We start from the raw sequence: 19,344 nt of genomic DNA, 5'->3' as shown, positions 1-19,344 counted from the left end.
TTCGAGAGCTGTCATTATTGACTATCTTTCTTTGCATATTTAAACACTCATGTGCCACCTCAGAGACCTACCACTGTTGGGACACTAAGGCCTGGTCTACACTGGGGGGGGGGGGGGTCGAACTAAGGTACGCGACTTCAGCTACGCGAATAGCGTAGCTGAAGTCGAACTACCTTAGTTCGAACTGCCTACCTGTCCAGACGCCGTGGGATCGAAGTCCGCGGCTCCCCCGTCGACTCCGCCACCGCCGTTCGCGGTGGTGGAGTTCCGGAGTCGACGGGAGCGTGTCCGGAGTTCGAACTATCGCGTCTAGATTAGATGCGATAGTTCAAACTCCGAGAAGTCGAACTCTACGCGTCGACCCGGCGGGTAAGTATGGACCTACCCTCAGTGAGTGGACCTCTAGGTCCCAATCCTGCAACATGCTAAGTGGCTGCTGAGAAAGTGAGGACCATTGACACTTTGAGAATGAATCTTGATGATTTGTATAGAAAATCCTTTTGTTCTTGTTCTGAGTTTTCTACTTGTCTCTCTTTAAACTGTGAACTCCTCAGGCCAGGACTGTTGTTTCTTCAGTGTCTGAAAAATGACTGACGAACCATTCTCTGTCTTGAGTGGTACCACAAATAAAGGTGTTCAGTGTCTTGCCGGATTAGCTCTATATTCCCAAAGATCTGTTTCCTGCTCTCTTGCTGGACTAATGCTGAGAATGTCAGAGGAGATGATGGAAGGAACAAATTGGCAGTTTTGGAGAAGAGTCCTATCCTGTGAGTTGGAAGATACTTCTGTAGAACTAGGTGTTTTTATGTAAGTGAAGGGACCCTCCTATTAAAAAGGGCTGCATTTGTGCCAGACTCTTCTCCCTTAAGTCACTATATGTTGACCCTTTCCTTTTTAAAACGGATAGAATTGCCAGAAGTGAAATGTGCATTGGATGCAAACCCCTACTTTAAGGTTTGGACTGAAACCAAGTAAAAAAGGATATTCTGAGTTACAGCTTCTACTCCACATTCTGACTTGTGCAGGTAAGACATGTGGTACCAAATTCACATTTTGGTCCATTTCATGGTCATAGGATTTTAAAAATTGTAAATTTCATGATTTCAGCTATTTAAATCTGAAATTTCATGGTGGTGTAATTGAGGGGTCCTGACCCAAAAAGGAGGTGAGGAGGGTCACAACGTTATTGTAGCAGGGGTTATGGTACTGCTACCCTTACTTCTGTGCTGCTGGTGGCGGCGCTGCCTTCACAGCTGGGCACCTGGCTAACAGCCACCGCTCTCCAGCTGCCCCGCACTGAAGGTCGCGCAGAACTAAGGATGGCAATACCGTGACCCCCTTAAAAAATCTTGACACCCTCACTCCACATCTCCCTTTTGGGTTAGGACCCCCAGTTTGAGAAATGCTGGTCTCCCCTGTGAAATCTGTATAGTATAAGGTAAAAGTACACAAAAGACCAGATTTCACGCCCTATGGTGTGTTTTTCATGGCTTTGAATTTGGTAGGGCCCTAGTTTTGGGAATCCTGCTATTCATGGCCATGTTAGAGGCAATACCAGAAGGAAGCCTGGTAATTTCTGCCATCCCACTGACTTTTCAATTGTCTGGTTCAAGTTAAACTTTAACATCCTCTTCACATGCATCTGTGTAAGCAGTTCTCACCTCTTTTGTAGGCACCTTCACTGGTGTCCTGTTAGCTGTGGCTGGACACCAGTCAGGAATCCTTGTCTTCCACAGTAGAACTCAGTTCTTTCACATTTGTTGCCACTGATCTACTGAGGTCCTGGGTCTGATATCTAGGACAAGCATTAGCTTAGTATTTAATTTCCTTTGGTGTCTGTCTTCTCTGCACTCATGAAAGGCGGGAGGCTGACAGTCCTTGACAATGAAGCTTCTGATCTTCAGGACAGATTCATCATGGACAGTAGCAATAATAGCACCAGCTTCCACGCGCAGCCCTGTCAATGTGCTTCAGACCTGCTCTAGATTCTAGACCAAAAACAAGAGTTGAAGCGGGGAGGAATTTCCATCTCACTGAGTAGTCATTATGTGGCCTCTGCTGAGTGCTATCAAGGGCTCTGCTGCAGAGGCTTATTTTACCTATGCCACCAAACCACCATGTAGCAACCACTCTTGGTCACCACCAACCTATGATAATGCCAAGTCACAAACTGTACCTGTGAGAGGCTCTGTATCCATTACCAGTTCCCTAGCCATCCAGTCCCTTTCCATTTTTGTATCCACTGTAGCATGACCTAGTGCACTCACTTTCTCCGTTTGGCTGGGGGATGGAAGCATCCACTAGTAAATTACAAGATCCCTGCCTAGCAGCACAGAATAAAGGCTGCTCTGACATAACTAAGTTTGCTATGTTGTCCTTTGGGTCTATTTCAGAGCTGGAAGAAATTCACAAACTGCACTCATTGTAGTTCATTCTTTTGTGCTGGTGAAAGTTTCCAAGAGGAGAAAATTAGATCAGTAATAGGCACTCCCCACATTCCTTGATGAGCCTTAGAGAAAAAGCATTTCACAGTAAGGGATGGAGACTTCAGCAAATATGGATATTGGATGTGAAATCCATTTTTAAAGGCATTGCACATTCTTTACTGAGCCTCTTATAAATCCTTTGGCAAGCAATGACCTAGCTGGAGTTGCTGATCCTAACTCTCAGAAGCTGTATTTCCTGAGATTCAAGGCCTGCAAACCTGCCTGGTATAGCTCAGAAAGAACTGCCTCACCCTCTAACTTCTTGCTAAGTCATTACTTGCTTTCTGAGCAGCAGCTGTGTCCTGGAACTTGATGTTTCTATGGAACTTGAATTTTGGGGAAGCCTGACATTCAAATGTGACTAAAAGCTAGAAAGCGTGAGATGCTACATACTGTACACACAGCAAAAACCACATTCTCCTAGACTGAAGCTAGAGTGGAAGTATGGAGCCTGTGGAACTGGGTGCAGTTCTGTTCTCCTTCATGCAGTTGTGCAAGGACTGAATTCCGTTTAGAAAGAAGAAAAAAGTGAAGTGCAAGCACTGACAACTGAACGTATTGTGAAAAGATGGAGTCATTCTTGGAGAAGCAGAGACATGGAGGGGGGAGTTTTCTCAGCCAGTGTGGTGGGTAGGATCTATGTGAAAGATTTTTCTCTTGCCTACATTTCATCAGTAACCTGATCACACCACAGGCTATGAAATACGGTCTGTGCAGTGTGGAAGCAGGGCCTCTGCCTAATCTTGGATGGAACAATACTTGGAAACATACAGATTTTTATCTCTACTGGATGGATTGCCTCTGCTAGAGAGAATATTTTTCTTTTAATGATCTATAACCCTCTCTATTAACACAATGTCCATTTTCCTATTGTGCCCTGATTCTGCTAGATCCCGAAGTGACTTAAGAGGCAGCTGTGCTCATACTCTGCCCCTAACAGCTGCAAGTGTGTGCTTCAGATAGTTTAAAGCTAGCAAAGCTTGGGTATTTTGTATCCTGAGGGCAGCTGTTCCCCAGGTCATAACAATGAACAAACCACTAATGGCAGATGCACTGAAAATTGACCTATTAGGTCAAGTCTCTGGCTTGCTGATATGTCTCCTGACTCTTGCTAACATCAAATTGGTCAGGTCTGTGTGCAGAGCTCTCGGAGCTCAGCGGCAGCACGTGTGACTTCCCAATTTTGTTCTCGCAAGTAGAGAATTTCTGGATGATCTCGAATTGGTCTTTGTTAGTACAGTCTATAAGTAGTTGCCCTTTGGGAAGGGCATGAATCAGGGCCAGCTGTCTTTCTGCTGTCTGCACCAGGCATTAACTTCTAATCCTTTGACAGAACATAGAGAATGGGGCTCTGTGAATAAGCTGGCCCAGTACTTGAAACTACCCTTCCACATTTAATGTGTCTCCATTACTAATCTCTTCCAATGTGGAGCTTGCAATCCTCAGTTAAATGCATCTGGATTCCTGGCTGACGCAATAAGCTATCCCCTCTCCTGGAGGGCTAGAATTAGTTTTCTTCTGTGGTTGCTTATTCCCTTCTTTCCTGAAGCTCTGCTACAGCATAACATTGATCTTCACAGACCTGAATGCACTGAAATCCCCTCCTGGAGACCAGGTTTATGACTACAGGGTAATATGTTGCTTTTTTGTAGTATGAAATATGGCTTTCACAGCCTTAAAGAAGCTAAATATACATTTGCAAAGTACTGTTTAGAAATGGCAAAAGCAGCAGTGCAATTTAGCCTCAATTCTGGCAATTAGATGAATTTAGAATTTCCTTCTTTAAGTATATTTTTATACGTGTATTTTTAAACTTCAGGCCCACTACTAGTTTTATGCAGCATGTAGGTATTTACCTACGTGTATTTATTAGACTAAAAAATGGTAAGAGGCAGCATGGTCCAGTGGATAGAGCATGATAGCGGGAGGCTGAAGAACTGGTTTAACAGCAGCATAACAAAGAATTTTGGCCTGCTCCTGTTTGTTATAGCAAGCAAGTAACAGGACTGGTCATAATACTTCCCTACCCGTATCTCACTGGCTGTCTAATCCCTCTCTCCTAAGCGTGGGTGGATGTTGTGTATCTACATTTGAAAGCTGTACCGAGAACTGCAGCTTAATAGTGGCCACTCTCACTTTAGCTGCCGTCACTTTTCCCTGAGGCGCGAGGGGGGTTACTGAGTCAACACGGTTTCTAAGTGAAGATCTAGAGCACTATGTTCTCCCCCATACACATGTACAGCAGCTACCCTCACCCAAAAAGAGTTGCTGGGGGAGAAAATATGGCCCTGTCTCTGGGGTTGGTCAGACCGTACTGGAACAGCGTGTTAACACTTAAAAAAGGATGGTGAAAAATGGAAAAAACAGTTCAGAGAAGAGCCCTGAGAATGAAGTAAGGAAGCAACAATTGACTGTTCTGGATGGCTAAAGTTGGGCTTCAGTGGCAGCCCCAGCTATTGAGTTTTCAAAGGGGTTGAATACCTGCAGGTCCCGTTTAACTTCAATTGGATTTTTCAGCTGCTCAGGCCTGACTGTCAGAGGCGCTCACTTTAGTTAAACATTTTGTGAAATTTGATCTGAACTCCAGAATCTCAAGTCAGCGGCAGAGCTGTAATAAGAACCTAGGTCTCCTGACAAACTGTCCCCTTGTTCTAACCAACAGACAAGCTCCCCCTCCACAGGTGCTGGAAAAGGAATCCCTTTCTGATCTATTCTGCAGTGGTGGTGGTGGTGGTGGGAAATGGTAAGTCACAGAAACGTCACCAAATGTGTGTGTTGATGAAGCAAAAATGACAAGAGTAGAGCGGCAAGGCTGGGGTGCAGAGCGAACTCACCGTACAGCAGCAGCTCCTCTCCCCGAGGGCTGAGCCGGACTCCCCACTCTGGGCCTTGCAACCTGGGGCATGCCTGTCTGGCCTTCTATCCCCAAGAGCTGCTGATGGGCTAACCCTGAGCAGCACTGCAATCCGCTGCAATGCCACTCAGGGGGCTACATCAGATGTGTTTTTACAGTTCTTTCCAAGATTTCATGGACTTTATTCAAGATTACCAGGACCTCTGTGACAAAATCATAGCCCTAAGCATGAGGGTGTGCTAGGGTATCAAGGTTTGATCACAGAGAGTTTAGGATGGCTGCCTCATTTATAGTGAAGCCATGACTGAGTTATACCAATCACCCTAAATAAGTGCCATACCACACCATCCTCTGCTCTGTATATTTTACTGCATAATACTCAAGATTTTTGAAAATGTATTGGTACTATTTCATTTGTCTGACTGTAAAACCAGGCTTCTGTGCGTGTCTTGGAGCAAAATCTTTTCTATGAAGCCATAAGGCATTGGTTTTAAGATCTGGTGTCTCTCAACCTGCCTGTGGCAGCGCTAGAGGAGTTTTCTGTTGGAGGTAGTTTAAGCTTTAGTCAGACTTTTCTCATTCTTTTGCTTCTGTGTAGTGTCCCGGGTGTGTCAGGTGGCTCTGACGTGCACATCCCTACCCCCAAACAGCATACAATCAAAATCTGATTCTCTAGAGAAATGGTCAAGAATTCTGAGAAATAAAATGAGCTGTGTGTTGGGGACGAATAGGAGTCATTAAGCAACACCTTCCACTTCCCAATTAAAAAAAAAAAAAGGTGAGAAGACAGTGTTGTCTAGGGGTTAGCGCAGGGGCCAGCATTATATCTGGGTTCCAGGAAGTTAGTGAGAAAGATCAGGCAAGTTGCTTAATTTTTCGTTACCCAAGTTTCCCCATCTGAAAAATGGGGTAAGAACCTTTCCCCACATTTGTTCAACCTTCTAGGTTAATATCAAAGTATTACTGTTACAGTACAAGAGAGTGCAGGGACAGATTTCCTTTCAGCCCCTACGTTCAGGCAAGAGCAATGCTAGAGCACAATAGGCACAAATACATTTGTAGAGGAAAAAAACCCAGCAATGTCAGTTTATTTCTAAAACAGGTTTCCATCTGCTCAGCAGAGAGACGCTGATAGAGGTGTCACTCAGACCCCTGATAGATGAAAGGTTACTGCATGCTGTCAGAGTACAGTCTGCAACTGCTGTTGCAGAGACTGCCCTAGACCAGGACGGAAATGTGACCGGGCTCAGCTGGAAGGGAATTAGTACAGTCCAAAGGACTGGAAGCAGGGTGAACCATCACAGACTTACTGGCATATTTTTCAGCTTCACAGATGTAGTGGTAAGTGATGAGCTTAAAAAAAAGTTTTTAAAAAATTGAACTAAAGGATGTTGCATAGTGCAGGGGCAAGTGCCCAGGAGACGGAAGCAGGTGCCCAAGGCCAAGATTTTCCAAAGTGACCAGTGATTTGGGGTGCCTCACTTTTTGACATACAACTTGACACTTTAACCAGGTGGGTGCTCAGCACTCTCTGAAAGTCACGCCCCTTTACGGTGTTACAAGTTGGGCCATGATTAGTTATCACTTTTGATAAGCATGGAGGTGTTCTTTTTCCATACCTTCCATTCACCTGCTGGGAGAGTCACTGCCTCCACTTACGCCTCAGTTTGCAACTCTGTAAAATGGAAATAATGAGGCCCTTCTGTGACCATCACCTAGGGCAGTTTGAAACAGCGGCTGTAGAAGTGGACCTGTTGACATATTGAACTAGCCAGGAATAATACATTCTGATTTGCTGTCTTCAAAGCTCTAATTAAAACCCAGGAGAGAGAGAACCTTTTCCTTGATGGGACTATGCTTCATGCAGTCAGCTTTGGGAAGAAAGGCAGGGTTACCTGAAATGGTGCTTCCTTAAGATGGGGTGGTTTGCACAAATATCATCCCTGTTCATGAGGGGCCAAGGCCCAGCTGGAGCCTGGCAAGCTCTGTAGTGCACTTTGCTGCTGTAGCTGTTCTCCCCTTCCTGATTCCAATTTAAGGAGGAGTAATTGAAAAGCTCATGCTGGGCACTGTGACTCAGCTCAGGGTAAAACGGGATCATTCAGCACTTGTCCATGTATAAATATAACTAGCTGGAAAACAACTGACAAAGCCTAAATGGGCCTAATTCTGCTATATGCACCAGCAGAAACTCCATCAATGCTACTGACATTACATATTCGCTGTGAGTGGAAAATGTGCCATAAGGGAGGGGTTTTAGACTTCAGTTATAAGATTCATGTCCTAGCAAGTGAAATGAAGGCATCATTTTCAGTGTTTAAAGCAACTGGCCTGAAGTCAATATGGATTTATGCCTGGTCTCCTTTGACTGTACCATCAGAGCCTTTCCTGTCCAAACTCTTCCAAGCAAAGATTTATCTTCATGTAATGCATTTTGTATATTGCACCTGCTGTAAGTAACAGCTACTTTTTAAAAGTCTAGGGTTGTCGTTGCTTCAGAACTGGCTGACCAGAATAGTATCTTCACCAAACAGCCTTGTAAGACTTTGTTTTACAGAAAATGACGTGGAGGGAAAGGAACCATGCTAATGAAACTGGTCAGCAGCTAAAGAGCGAAGCAGTTTGTGAAAGCCACAGCTACTGCTTTGAGGATCCTTTTTGGAACAGCTTAGGATAGAAATTATTCAACCAGGTGCTGAGTGGAGCTCTTTTACTGGTTGAAATGTTTCACAAAGAACAGAATCTCCAGCAAATCAGCTGCTACTTTGATGAATGCCAAGATGCCCAGCTGGCTTAGGAACAAATCCCATTCTTTGTGGAAGGAGCTATTAGTCATTCTTATTAGCATTATTTATTATCACTGCATCACAGTCATTAGCTAACGGAGAACATGAAAATTAAAAAAGATGTTGACTGGCTCTTCTTCTGAACCCTTTAGAATATGACCAATTACCATATGCTCCCAATACTGAGCCCTCCATCCAACGCTAGGGTATAGTAGAGGCAAGGGTTGTGTATTTCTAATTCGCTCAAAACTGTGATAGCCAGATATCAAATCCAGCTATTAGGGTCACACCAGAATTTTGTCCATAAAAGAGGCAAAGTAAACAGATCTCCATCACCACGGGTGGATAATGTCAAAACCTGCAATTTAGACACTGGAGTTGCTTCAAGTTTGCTAAATTAGGTTTTGTTATAAATAAAGCAAGAAGTGGACAGCAGGGGGCTTTGTTTTGTTTTTTTGGGTATGCAAGTGATAAGGACAGTGACGGGACAGAGGTTAAACTTTTAGACATAGTACTTGAAATGTGTTATTAGCAGGTGCGATTGATTAAAAATGTAACTTTAAAAAAAAATGTAGTTTTCCCCATCTAGGTTGGTAAGGTTTGCATTTCACTCTTCCTAGATGACGAAAAGAGAGTAGTAGCCCCTGCTGCAATTGGATTTCTGTATTTTAGAAACTTGAATAAGAGACAACAGGGGAACATTTGAGTCAAAGTCAAACTTAATTAAAAATAAAAAATTAATGACATTTCTACTGAGCTTTGAAAAGCCTATATTTTATGTCCAGATCTAGTCCGTCAATTCCATTTTCTTGTAGCCTTTACACTCAGTGTCTTGGTGAAAGAAAAAATTTTAACATGGAAAATTGACAAATTTGATATAAAATTCTGTTTCCTTTGTTGTACGGAATGTGGCAATGTGGTGCCCACTCATTTTCTCTCAGTGGCTGGTGAGCTTTATCATTGGTGTCTCAAATTACTCAGTGCAACAAATGCTGAATCATCATCAGGAACATTTTAAAAGAAAAAAAAAAAACCTCTCTTGTTAAAGACTGGGCCGAGGAGGGCTGCTGTAACATAAGAACTTGGAACAGACTCATTTACTTTCCTCTGCCTCCTTTTGTTCAGGCCTGGCCTCTAAAAGTAGAGCTACACCAGAAAGGAGATGAAACTGCTTCTAAGCTTTCCACTTACTCGCATTAGAAAACTGATCTGGCAGGCATCATATAGCAAACTTCACTTCCACTTATTTTGTCTTTGCTGTGACTGATCAGTCCCTGGGAAAATACTCATTTATATTAGTACACAGCAATGTTTCCTGATGCTGTAGCAGATGTCTGCATATGCAATAAAGATGTGACAAGGTGACCTATTGCCCTGAAATGTAAGACCACACGTGGGGATAGGAGGGAAGGAAGACAAATATGAGTGTCCAGAAGCCAAGGACTTAACCAAAAAAGGAACATATCAGAGCCTACAAACAGCTGGTAGTATTATGAGCAAAAGAACTGACACCCCTCACCCCCATGGGAAAGCACTTTCCCCACAGTGTACCTGGAATAACTCAAGAATGGCCCCTCCCTGCAGCAAATTCTTTCTAGGAATACGAGGATGATTATCCACTTACATCCTGTGCCTGCAAGCAACAGAGACTAGAGTGAGAACACAAGAGAATACTTTACTAATGAAAACAGAGGTAAAGCAAGTGCAGATTTTGTTGCTCATGTCCCTACTGAGCTCGGGGACAGTCAACACTTGGAGAAGTTTGAACTGAACTTTTTAAAATTTCCCTTCCATCCCAGACTCCCAAATTCTCCCGTTACAGGTTAAGTCATCCCATCATGCCTAGCAGAAATCTTATTACAATCAGATGCCACAGCATGAAAGGTTCTGGGATATTAGCAAGGGAGGAAGTACGCAAAAACCTTCCAGGTCAGGTTTTTCCTTTTGCTCAGAACAGAGCTTAAAAATTCACCACAGACGTTCAATAGGCTTTTCTTTATTGAATGATTAACTGCTGCAGTAGTTCAGTTAGTTATGGATTAAAATGCTACATTTCCCATCTTTCAGTACAGAAATCTAATGCATCCTATTAGCAGAGAAGTGAAGCCATAACCCCTGACTATAGATTATCATCAGCTGAAAATCTCAAACTGCCACATCATTGTAATAACTAAGGAAATTTACTCCTCCAAAGACACATCTAAATCTAATAAGATCTACTTCCCATTCCATCTCCAAAACAAAGAGAATTAACATGTGTCAATGCTGACATTCAGAGTTCCCCATGTGAAAAGATACATTTTCATCTTACATTCTTATACTGTTTCAGTTCAGCCTGCTGGTGAAGAGTAACTATTACACCCTAAGAATACTACATCTGAATATACTGTTGCTCTATTTTATTTTCTATTATATCTGGTTCAAGGTAAGCTTGCATATCACAGCACAGGCCATACTGAGTTTACAAGTGCCTGAAGTTAAAGGCACCTCACATGGGGGAGTTATTTTCCCTTCTCCCTCCAGAGTTCCTCCTTTTCCACTCTCCCCACAAATTGCTGAATATCTACGGCAAGAAGTTCCGGTTCTTCAAAGGCTGGGAAGTGGCCACCTCGTGGCATGAAATTGAAGGAGATGATATTGATGTACTTCTGCTGCGCCCAGGACCGAGGAGTGTGCAGGATTTCATTGGGGAAGGAAGCAACACCTGTAGGCACTCGCACAGGGAGCCTGCAAGGGGATATAGAGAAGAGAAAATAAATTTGTCCTTCTAGAACACCTTTTGATAGTGAATCAAAGTGCTTTACAAACAGGTTAGCAAGACTCAGAACCTTGCTGAAACAGGAATTATATTCCCCTTCTACAGATGGAGAAACTAAGACAGAAGTTAAATGACGACAGGGTAGTGATAGAGCTAAGAATATAATCCAACTGACTCCCAGGCCCTGGCTCTAACCACTAGACACCATCACCTCCCATTCCTGAAAAGACTTTAAAAGGACGTGACTACACATTTTATGTAAATATAGGACCTGACTTCGTACAATTTGTGAAGTACCCTCAGAAGGGGCACAGATACTCAACACAATTAACGTTAAGAACAAGGGGGAAGGAATGCAAGCCAAAATAGGGAAAGAACAGGTTCAAGAATATTTAGAGAAGATAGATGTATTCAAGTCAGCAGGTCCTGATGAAATAGCTCACAGGATACTTCAGAAACTAGCTAAAGCAATCGCTGAACTGTTAGCAATTATCTACAAGAACTCCTGGACGACAGGTGAGGTCCCAGAGGACTGGAGAAGGGCAAACATAGAACCTGTCTTTAAAAAGGGGAACAAAGAGCACCCAAGGAATTACAGACCAGCCAGCCCTACTTCAATACCTGGAAAGATACTGGTTCAATTATTAAACAATCAACTGGTAAGCGTCGGAGGATAATAGTGTTATAAAGAATAGCCAGCATGGATTTGTCAAGAACAAATCATGCCAAACTAACCTAACTTCCTGCTTTGACAGGCCAAATGGAAGCGGGGGAGCTATCGACGTGATGTATCTTATTTTAGTAAGGCTTTCAACACAGTCCCACGTGACATTCTCATAAGCAAACTAGGGAAATATAGCTTAGCTGATATTACTATAAGATGGGTGCATAACTGGGTGAAAGACCACACTCAAAGAGTAGTTATCAATGGTTTACTGTCAAACTGGGGAGAGCACATCTAGTGGGGTACTGCAGGGGTTTGTCCTGTGTCTGGTACAATACAATGTTTTCATTAATAACTTGGATAATAGAGTGTACAGTAGGCTTATAAATCTGTGGCTGACACAAAGCTGGGATAAGTGCAAAGTATTACACTTAGGAAGGAAAAATCAAATGCACAACTACAAAATGGGGAATAACTGGCTAAGTGGTAGTACTACTGGAGAGGATCTGGGATTATAGTGGATCACATATTGAATATGAATCAACCTGATGCAGGTGCAAAAAAGGGCTAATGTTCTGGGGTGTGACAGGAGTGTCGTATGTAAGATGCAGAAGGTAACTGTACTGTCCCCTATTCTGGACACCACACTTTAGGACAGATATGGATAACAGGGAGAGAATCCTGGGGAGAGCAAATAAAAGGTTTAGAAAAACCTGGCCTATAAGGAAAAGTTCAAACAACTGGGCATGTTTAGTCTTCAGAAGAGAAGACTGAGGGAGGACCAAATAACAGTCTTCAAATGTTAAGGGCTTTTATTAAGAGGAAGGTAACCAACTGTTCTCCATTTCCATTAGAAGGTAGGACAAGAAGTAATGGGCAATTTAGGTTAAATACTAGGAAACACTTTCTAATTATAAGGTTAGCTAAGCTCCAGAATGGGCTTCCAAGGGAGGTTGTGGAATCCCTCTCCATCATCAGAGGTTTTTAAGAACAGGTTGGACAAATACCTGTCAGGGATGGTCTAGGTTTACTTGGTCCCACCTCAGCACAGGAGGTTGGATTATATGATTAGATGAGGTTCCTTCCAGAGGAAGGGAGGGTAGGGACAAAGTAACCACTGCATAGAAGTCTGATCAAAGTACAGCAAGGATCATGTGTTTGACAGAAATTCAAAGAACTGCAACAAAAATGTTGAGGAAACTGGATAGGTTATTTATGTGGGAAGGAAGATTAGAACTAAATATGGGGAACTTGCCAAGACAACTGAAGGGTGGGAAATGTATTAAGAGACTAGGTATTTGAAGGGTGTAAACAGCAGTGATGGAAAGGAAGCGTTTAGAATGCTCCAAGAGGCTTTCGGTAGGGATGATGGGATGAAGTTGAACAAAGGTAAAACAAAGGATATCAGGAAATATTTCATAGCACTGAGGTTGCTCTGCCTGTGGAATAGGCTCCCGTGGGTGAAACTCTCCCATCTATCGCCATTTAAAACTGGACTGCACAAAGTACACAAGAATATACTGTAGGGAACAATTCTGCAGTGGCAGGTGGAGTGGAAGCAAACGGTTATGACCTCAAGGGTCCAGTTTCTAGGATCTTATTGCATTTGTTGTAAACCAAGGGTAAAATTCTCACAAGGGTATAAGGACCAGATTTTCTAAGTATTTAAGGTGCTAAAGATGCAAACGGGCACCTACTGGGATTTTCAGATGTTCCTAAGACCTATAGGCATCTAATTCCCACTGATTTTGATCGGGCTCAAGCATTTTTGTAAATCCCACTATTAACCTATTTGCATCTTTATGTGCCCAAATGTCTTTGCAAACCTCGCCCTAAGTCCCATTTTCAACAGTGACTTAAAGAGGCTTTTTTCTAAGGCCAGGTCTACACTAAAAAGTTAAGCCGACCCAGCAATGTTGCTCAGGGGTGTGAAAACTCCACATCCCTGAGCAATACAGTTAAGCCAACCTAACACCTGGCGTAGACAGTGCTAGGCCAACAGAATAATTCTCCCCTTGACCTAGCTACTGCCTGTTGGCGAGGTGGATTAACTACAGTAATGGGAATCCTCCTGTCACTGGAGTGAGCATCTACACTAAGGCGCTACCATGGCACAGGTGCTACTGAAGATGTAGCCAAAGGTACAAAAGTCAGTTAGGCACCTAACCCCCATTGAAAATCAATGGGAATCAGATGCCTAATTCCCACTGGGGTCTTTGAAACTCTTCCCCTTTAGCACCTAAGAGCCTAAGTACCACTGACTTTCAATGAGACAAAGACTTCTACATGCTTAAGTCACTTTTGAAAGTGGGATTTAAGACCCTTGTGAAAACTTCACCCCAAATTAATATAAGCAGGATAACAAAACTAGATGACCAAGGGTGTAAGCTCTGTAAGTGAACGTTGACAACAAGATTCAGTCAAGATGGCAAATACAGTTTAATTCGTTAGCTGAACTAGGGTCTCAAACTGTTTGCACACACACACTTCTCTCTCTCGCTTGATTAAGGTGCAAACATGATCATTCTCACCAGAAGTTTAACAGTAGAGTTGCTGTAGTAAAGTCTCTTATTTCTGAGCAATATACTGCAGCACATTTGGAAAATACAGCAGAAGTAAATAAGTAGACTTGTCTAAGAATGAACAAAATACATATTGTGATGCAGCTTCTCCCCCACAATACTCACTAACCCACAGTGTGTCACTAGCACGCATGTGAGTGCAAGCCTCTTACTTCTCATGTTTCTGCGTACCAATCCCCTTCCCGATATTCTCCTTGTAGAAACGCATTGCAGAAACCATGCAGCCTGGCACCCAATAGAGCATGACGTTAGTGAGGAGGTCATCCAGAGAGTACTTCCTGAAAAGGTCAGCACAGAAATGGCCTCATGAGAGTTGAATGCAGTTTAGTTTATGGTGGAAGAATCATTTCAAATCTTTTTGGCTATTTACTTTGGTTAAATTATAAAAATTAAAGCAAAAATGGGTAACAAAAAATAGTACTAGCACACTAATTCAGAAGGGACTTGACAATTCCTCACCCCAACCCTCCATTCCTACTAGCCAAGGATTTCAGAGCTACCCCAACTGTTTTAGCATTTCCCATTCCTGCTAGCCCGAACATTTTAGCACTCGCCCTTCCTGCTAGCCTGAGTATTTAGTGCTCATGTAGACATGTAAAGCCTAACACTTTAACATCCTTACAAGGGAGACAGACTCCAAAAAATATCCCAGCTCCAATAACACTGTCAAAAGAGGCCATGAACTAGCACCACCTATATCGTTCCTTCAGTAAACGAGGAGACCAGACGAGCATGTTGGGCAGCTTGTGCCATTTAGTTTCATAAACACTAACATATGTTTCCAATAAAAGACTAAGTTAAAAAAACTACAGAAACTTGGCCAATCTTTGCTATGAATATAGGTTTCATACCCCACAGTAAACCACTCACAGGGGAGACATTATATTCAAATAATTTTCATTGGTCTTTTTCTAATGTGCACTCTGGCTCAGCTTCAGCCAGGTAGTTCAGCAAATTTTAGGGCTTCTTTGGAATCTCACCCCAAGCCAAGACTGACCCATTAGTAGCAAACTGTAAGTATACGTTTTTGTGACAATGGTTAACAAAGTAAATAAATCTGTGAAGAGACAAAGATTTGCATTAGATTGAATCAGAGATGATATTTTGTGAGCAAAAAATCTCTGATATAACACAGATTTCTCCTCCCTCCACCTTCCCTGACATTTTCTCTGCTGTTTTTAAAATGTAATATTAGTACTACTGAGAGGTGCCAGAATGACACCTAGAAACGAAATTCCTCTGCTTATCCGTAAAACAGACACTGCATAGGCAGTGGCAGGGCAAATTTCTTCCATACGCTGCCAGTGTACCTCTACCATGGCCTGGAAGGATCAGAGATAGGTGTGAGGGTGTAGTTCAGTCTTCAAGGCCCATTCACTTTTGGCCTCTTTTCTATGATTGCCAACACAACTGTAATTTTGTGCTATTGTGGCCATACAGTTTCCTTGCAGGATGGCAGGTAAACCAAATTACCCCAACAGAGCTTTATTTGAGAGACTAATGTGCTCTAAACATAAGTCTGGGCTGAGTGACCTCCTCTAGAATAGGGAAAGAGGCCAATGGTGAGTCAGTGGAAGAGGTTGTTCCCACCTTTCTAGACCTCCATCCTCTAATTTCTGGAATTCAGGATCAGTCCATGTAGAAAACTTCTCCAAGATGTATGCAGCCAGCCCTACCGGAGAGTCATTCAGGCCACAGCCTGAGAAGGAGAAAAATTAAAAATAAGTCTGGCATACCCTGCTATTAATCTCAAACTACATTAGAAGCTCCCCATTATAGTACAGAACAGTTACAGCTGTTGGAACAGCTTTGTGAGGGTGTGGGGTTTTTTTTTAAGCTATCATAAAGAGAACAAGTCAGAACCTATTATTGTCTAATCATTAAATATGGTAATAGACTCAGCATTACTCAGATACCGTTATGTATTTAAAATTAAATGTAAGAGTCGTATTTCTAATGGCTTTTTCTGCAAGCTAATAAGATTAAGCTTTATGTGCCAAGTAAGATTTGCCTCCGTTATTAAGTGGAAGCTACTGTCAAATACTAAGAGCATTACTGGGACAAATTCTGCTTGCCTTAAGGGCTACTTGTATGAAGAGAAGACAACCAGGATTTAGCACATTGTATCAAACAGAATAAACTCTTTTTAGGGACTACTGTTGTATCCTATATTATAAATACCCATTGCTTTAGAGTTTGCTTTTCGCCATTTCTGCTCTTTATTTTTTGCATATAGCTTGGACAGCGAATTTACACCTGCTTCTAGGTTTTTGCTCCCAAGTCAGAGTATGTTAGCACTGGGTGCCATGCCATAAGGGTTTCTCCTAGTTTTCTGTGATATAGGGATCCTGACATTTCACAGCTTCACACATGCCCAATTCTGGCTTCCAAAGGATGATACTGAAATGAGGAACGAGCATCTTTAAAATCCCATCCACGCTCACAGGGTGCATTTAAGGGTCATGGATGAAATTATATTAGTGACAACTTTTGTTTAAACATGGATAATGCTAGCAAAGTTCTAACCATCTGGTGGCTGAGACTTAAAAAGCAAGCTACCAAATGTTGTCATAATAGTATTTAGCCTGAACATCAGACTTTCCAATTTCACTGTACAGGCATGCAGTGATCCTTGTAACACCATGGTGAGGTGGGCAGAGTAGGCAAGTGTCTCCATTTTTCAAATGGGAAAACCTGAGACATTGTCTCCACTAGAGACATCTGCTGGAGTAAAGGACCATTGTTTTCTGATGTTCACTTGAAATGCAACTTCCATGCACATCTCAAAGTGCTTCAGTCAACTGCAGTGATCCAACAATCAGTGCACGTTTCCCCATGAATTTGTAGGCATAAACACTAATCCATGCAAACTCATTTAATTAAGTGACAATGTGGATAAAATACAATGGCACAAATGGTGCACTGTCAGCTGACAGCTTACTCAGCTTGCAAACCTCCATAGTTCACTGGCTGAGAATCCCTGCTCTGCCACTGTCATGCCCTCCCAGCAGCATACCCTCTTCATCAGACATCCCAATGAGCACTGGTTTCCCCACTTGACCATGCCCCATCCAGCACACACATTATCTTCCCCCCCCCCCCCGGGAATGCTCCCTACCACAACTTCACAGGTGCCCAGCTGGCAATCTAGCCTCTGCCATGCCCCTCCCCTCCCCTCCCCTCCATATTCCCCTACCCCCACAATACCAGTAATATCCCTGGCTCCAGCTCTGCGACTCCTGAGCCATCAAATTACCAATGATTCACAGCCTGAAAGTTCCACTCCGACAAATCATAGATGATTTGTAGGAGCAAGACTCTCAGTCAGCAAACCCCACAGCAGGAGGAGCAGAGCTGCCAACTGCAGTCACCTGTCAGTCCATCAGCTATCCTTAACCATAATTTAATTAGTGACTTAAGTATAGCTAAGGTATAGTTGCAAATGATTAATGTATTATGAGAAATTTATGCATCGATCGTTGTTTGTTTTTTCTGTAAATATATTTTAAAAAATTAATTACGTTTAAATTAAAAAGTTAATTGGACAAAATAATTTAATTAGTGACTAGTAATTTAAAAAAAAAAATCTGAAAGTAAGCCAGAACTTTTTCCAGGTACCATGGACTCTTAGTCTGATGTAACCATTTTGATTATATACTGCAGCATTCTTAAAAAACAGCTGCTATTATTGAATATAATTTCTGTGGCTACATTTAAAAAAAAAAAAAGCATTACAGCACAATTTTTAGCACAGCGATATTTCACTCAATCTCATGTAATTTAATTGAATACAGCTAAGAAAACTAAAAAAGTATCTTATTCCACCTTCTAGAGTCAGTTGTCCCATTCACTTACAAAAGCTTTTAAATGGAAGCACTTAGAGTGGGATTCACAAGGGAGACTTAAGCATCTAACTACCACTTCAGGCACCTAAATCCAACATTTAATTCACTGGCATCCACAAAACCCCTGTTCTGCTCCTGCCCAACCCTGTAGGCTCCTAATTTTCCACCACTAAGGTGGTGAGCCTTAAATTTAGAAGAGTCTAAATTTCAGCATATGCTCAGCTGCCTAAGTCCTGAAAGTGTCCAGCAGCTCGGCACCTAACTCATGCCTAAACCCAAGCAGGATTCACAAACTAAGCATTCCCCACTTCCCTTGCCTTTGGGGCTTGATCTCGTAGATGTGATTTGAGCACATTTTTAATCCACACAAAAGATACAAGAGGAGGAGACGCTGCCTCCTGCGCCCTTATAACATTTAGCCCAGTGGTTAGAGCACTCATTCAGGATGTGGGAGACCTGGATTCATCTGCTTGATGTGGAACAAGGACTTGGGTTCCTCATCTCCAAGGAGAATGCCCTAACTACTGGGCTGGTGGGGGAGGGGGTATTCTGGGCAGGGCTCTCAATCTCTCCTGTTGAGAGCTGTACCACTGTGGTGAGCACTGCAGCTCTTAAGGTCTCACACTTTTAATGCCTGGACATTTATCAAAGTGGCCTAGCGATCTGAATGAATTAGACAGTCTATGAGGAAGAACCCACTGGTGTAATAATAAACGTGGCCGTTTTCAGCATCAAGTGTAGCATCAGTTTAATATCTGATGCATTCTCTGTTGAGCGACTACACCCCTTATCAGGAATGTGGTGGTAGGAATGGACTTTGCAACCCCATAACATCATAATAGAAGTGGATAAGTCTTAATGGATATGTATAAATACATTAGTTACGTAAAATGAAAAACATGCCAACAGCATTTACAGAGGGTCAGGCGCACAACTGCATGCCCAACTTTTACTTGCAAGTTACTTATTTGTGCATTCAAAGGGCCAGTTAGCTGCACAGCTGGCCACATGTGCACCTAAATACTTGATATGCATGCACAACCCTGCTATCTGCATGCACAGAATAGGTGCATACCTTTTGGAAACACAAAACTCCAGTTTGCCCCCCCCCCCCCCCCCGCAAACACTGATTTTCTGCACATTTTCTGAAATGTACTCTGTATTTAAGAAAACAAAAACAGAATAGCTCCAAGTGTAATCTTCCCTGTGATCACAGAATGAGTGCAGAGTGCTGTGGAGCAGAGCCCTGCGCAGGACTATTCTTTTAATCTCAGTCCTGTCCCACCCCGCACTACCCACTTCCACCTGTTCCCGTATTGTTCCTTGTATTTTTATCCTGCTCCCACCCGAAAAACCTTAGATCCCGCAA

General features: G+C 42.7%; 1 protein-coding gene across 4 annotated transcripts in view; it reads right to left on the bottom strand.

The window, feature by feature from the left end:
• Nucleotides 1-10,102: 10,102 nt before the first annotated feature.
• Nucleotides 10,103-19,344, bottom strand: part of EPHX1 (epoxide hydrolase 1) — a 47,827-nt gene continuing 38,585 nt past the window's right edge. For all 4 annotated transcript variants that reach the window (XM_039529276.1, XM_039529272.1, XM_039529273.1 and 1 more), the window contains 3 exons: nt 15,721-15,829; nt 14,283-14,408; nt 10,103-10,853 (listed from right to left, as the gene is read on the bottom strand). In XM_039529276.1, the coding sequence (XP_039385210.1) occupies nt 10,628-10,853; nt 14,283-14,408; nt 15,721-15,829 (461 nt within the window). In that variant the 3' untranslated portion in view covers nt 10,103-10,627. The remainder of the gene's footprint in view (nt 10,854-14,282; nt 14,409-15,720; nt 15,830-19,344) is intronic.

This window comes from Mauremys reevesii, linkage group 3, assembly GCF_016161935.1.
Source record: "Mauremys reevesii isolate NIE-2019 linkage group 3, ASM1616193v1, whole genome shotgun sequence".
Lineage (NCBI taxonomy): Eukaryota > Metazoa > Chordata > Testudines > Geoemydidae > Mauremys > Mauremys reevesii.
Note: the sequence above shows the minus strand (reverse complement) of the source record. Positions and strands in the feature narration are given on the sequence as shown.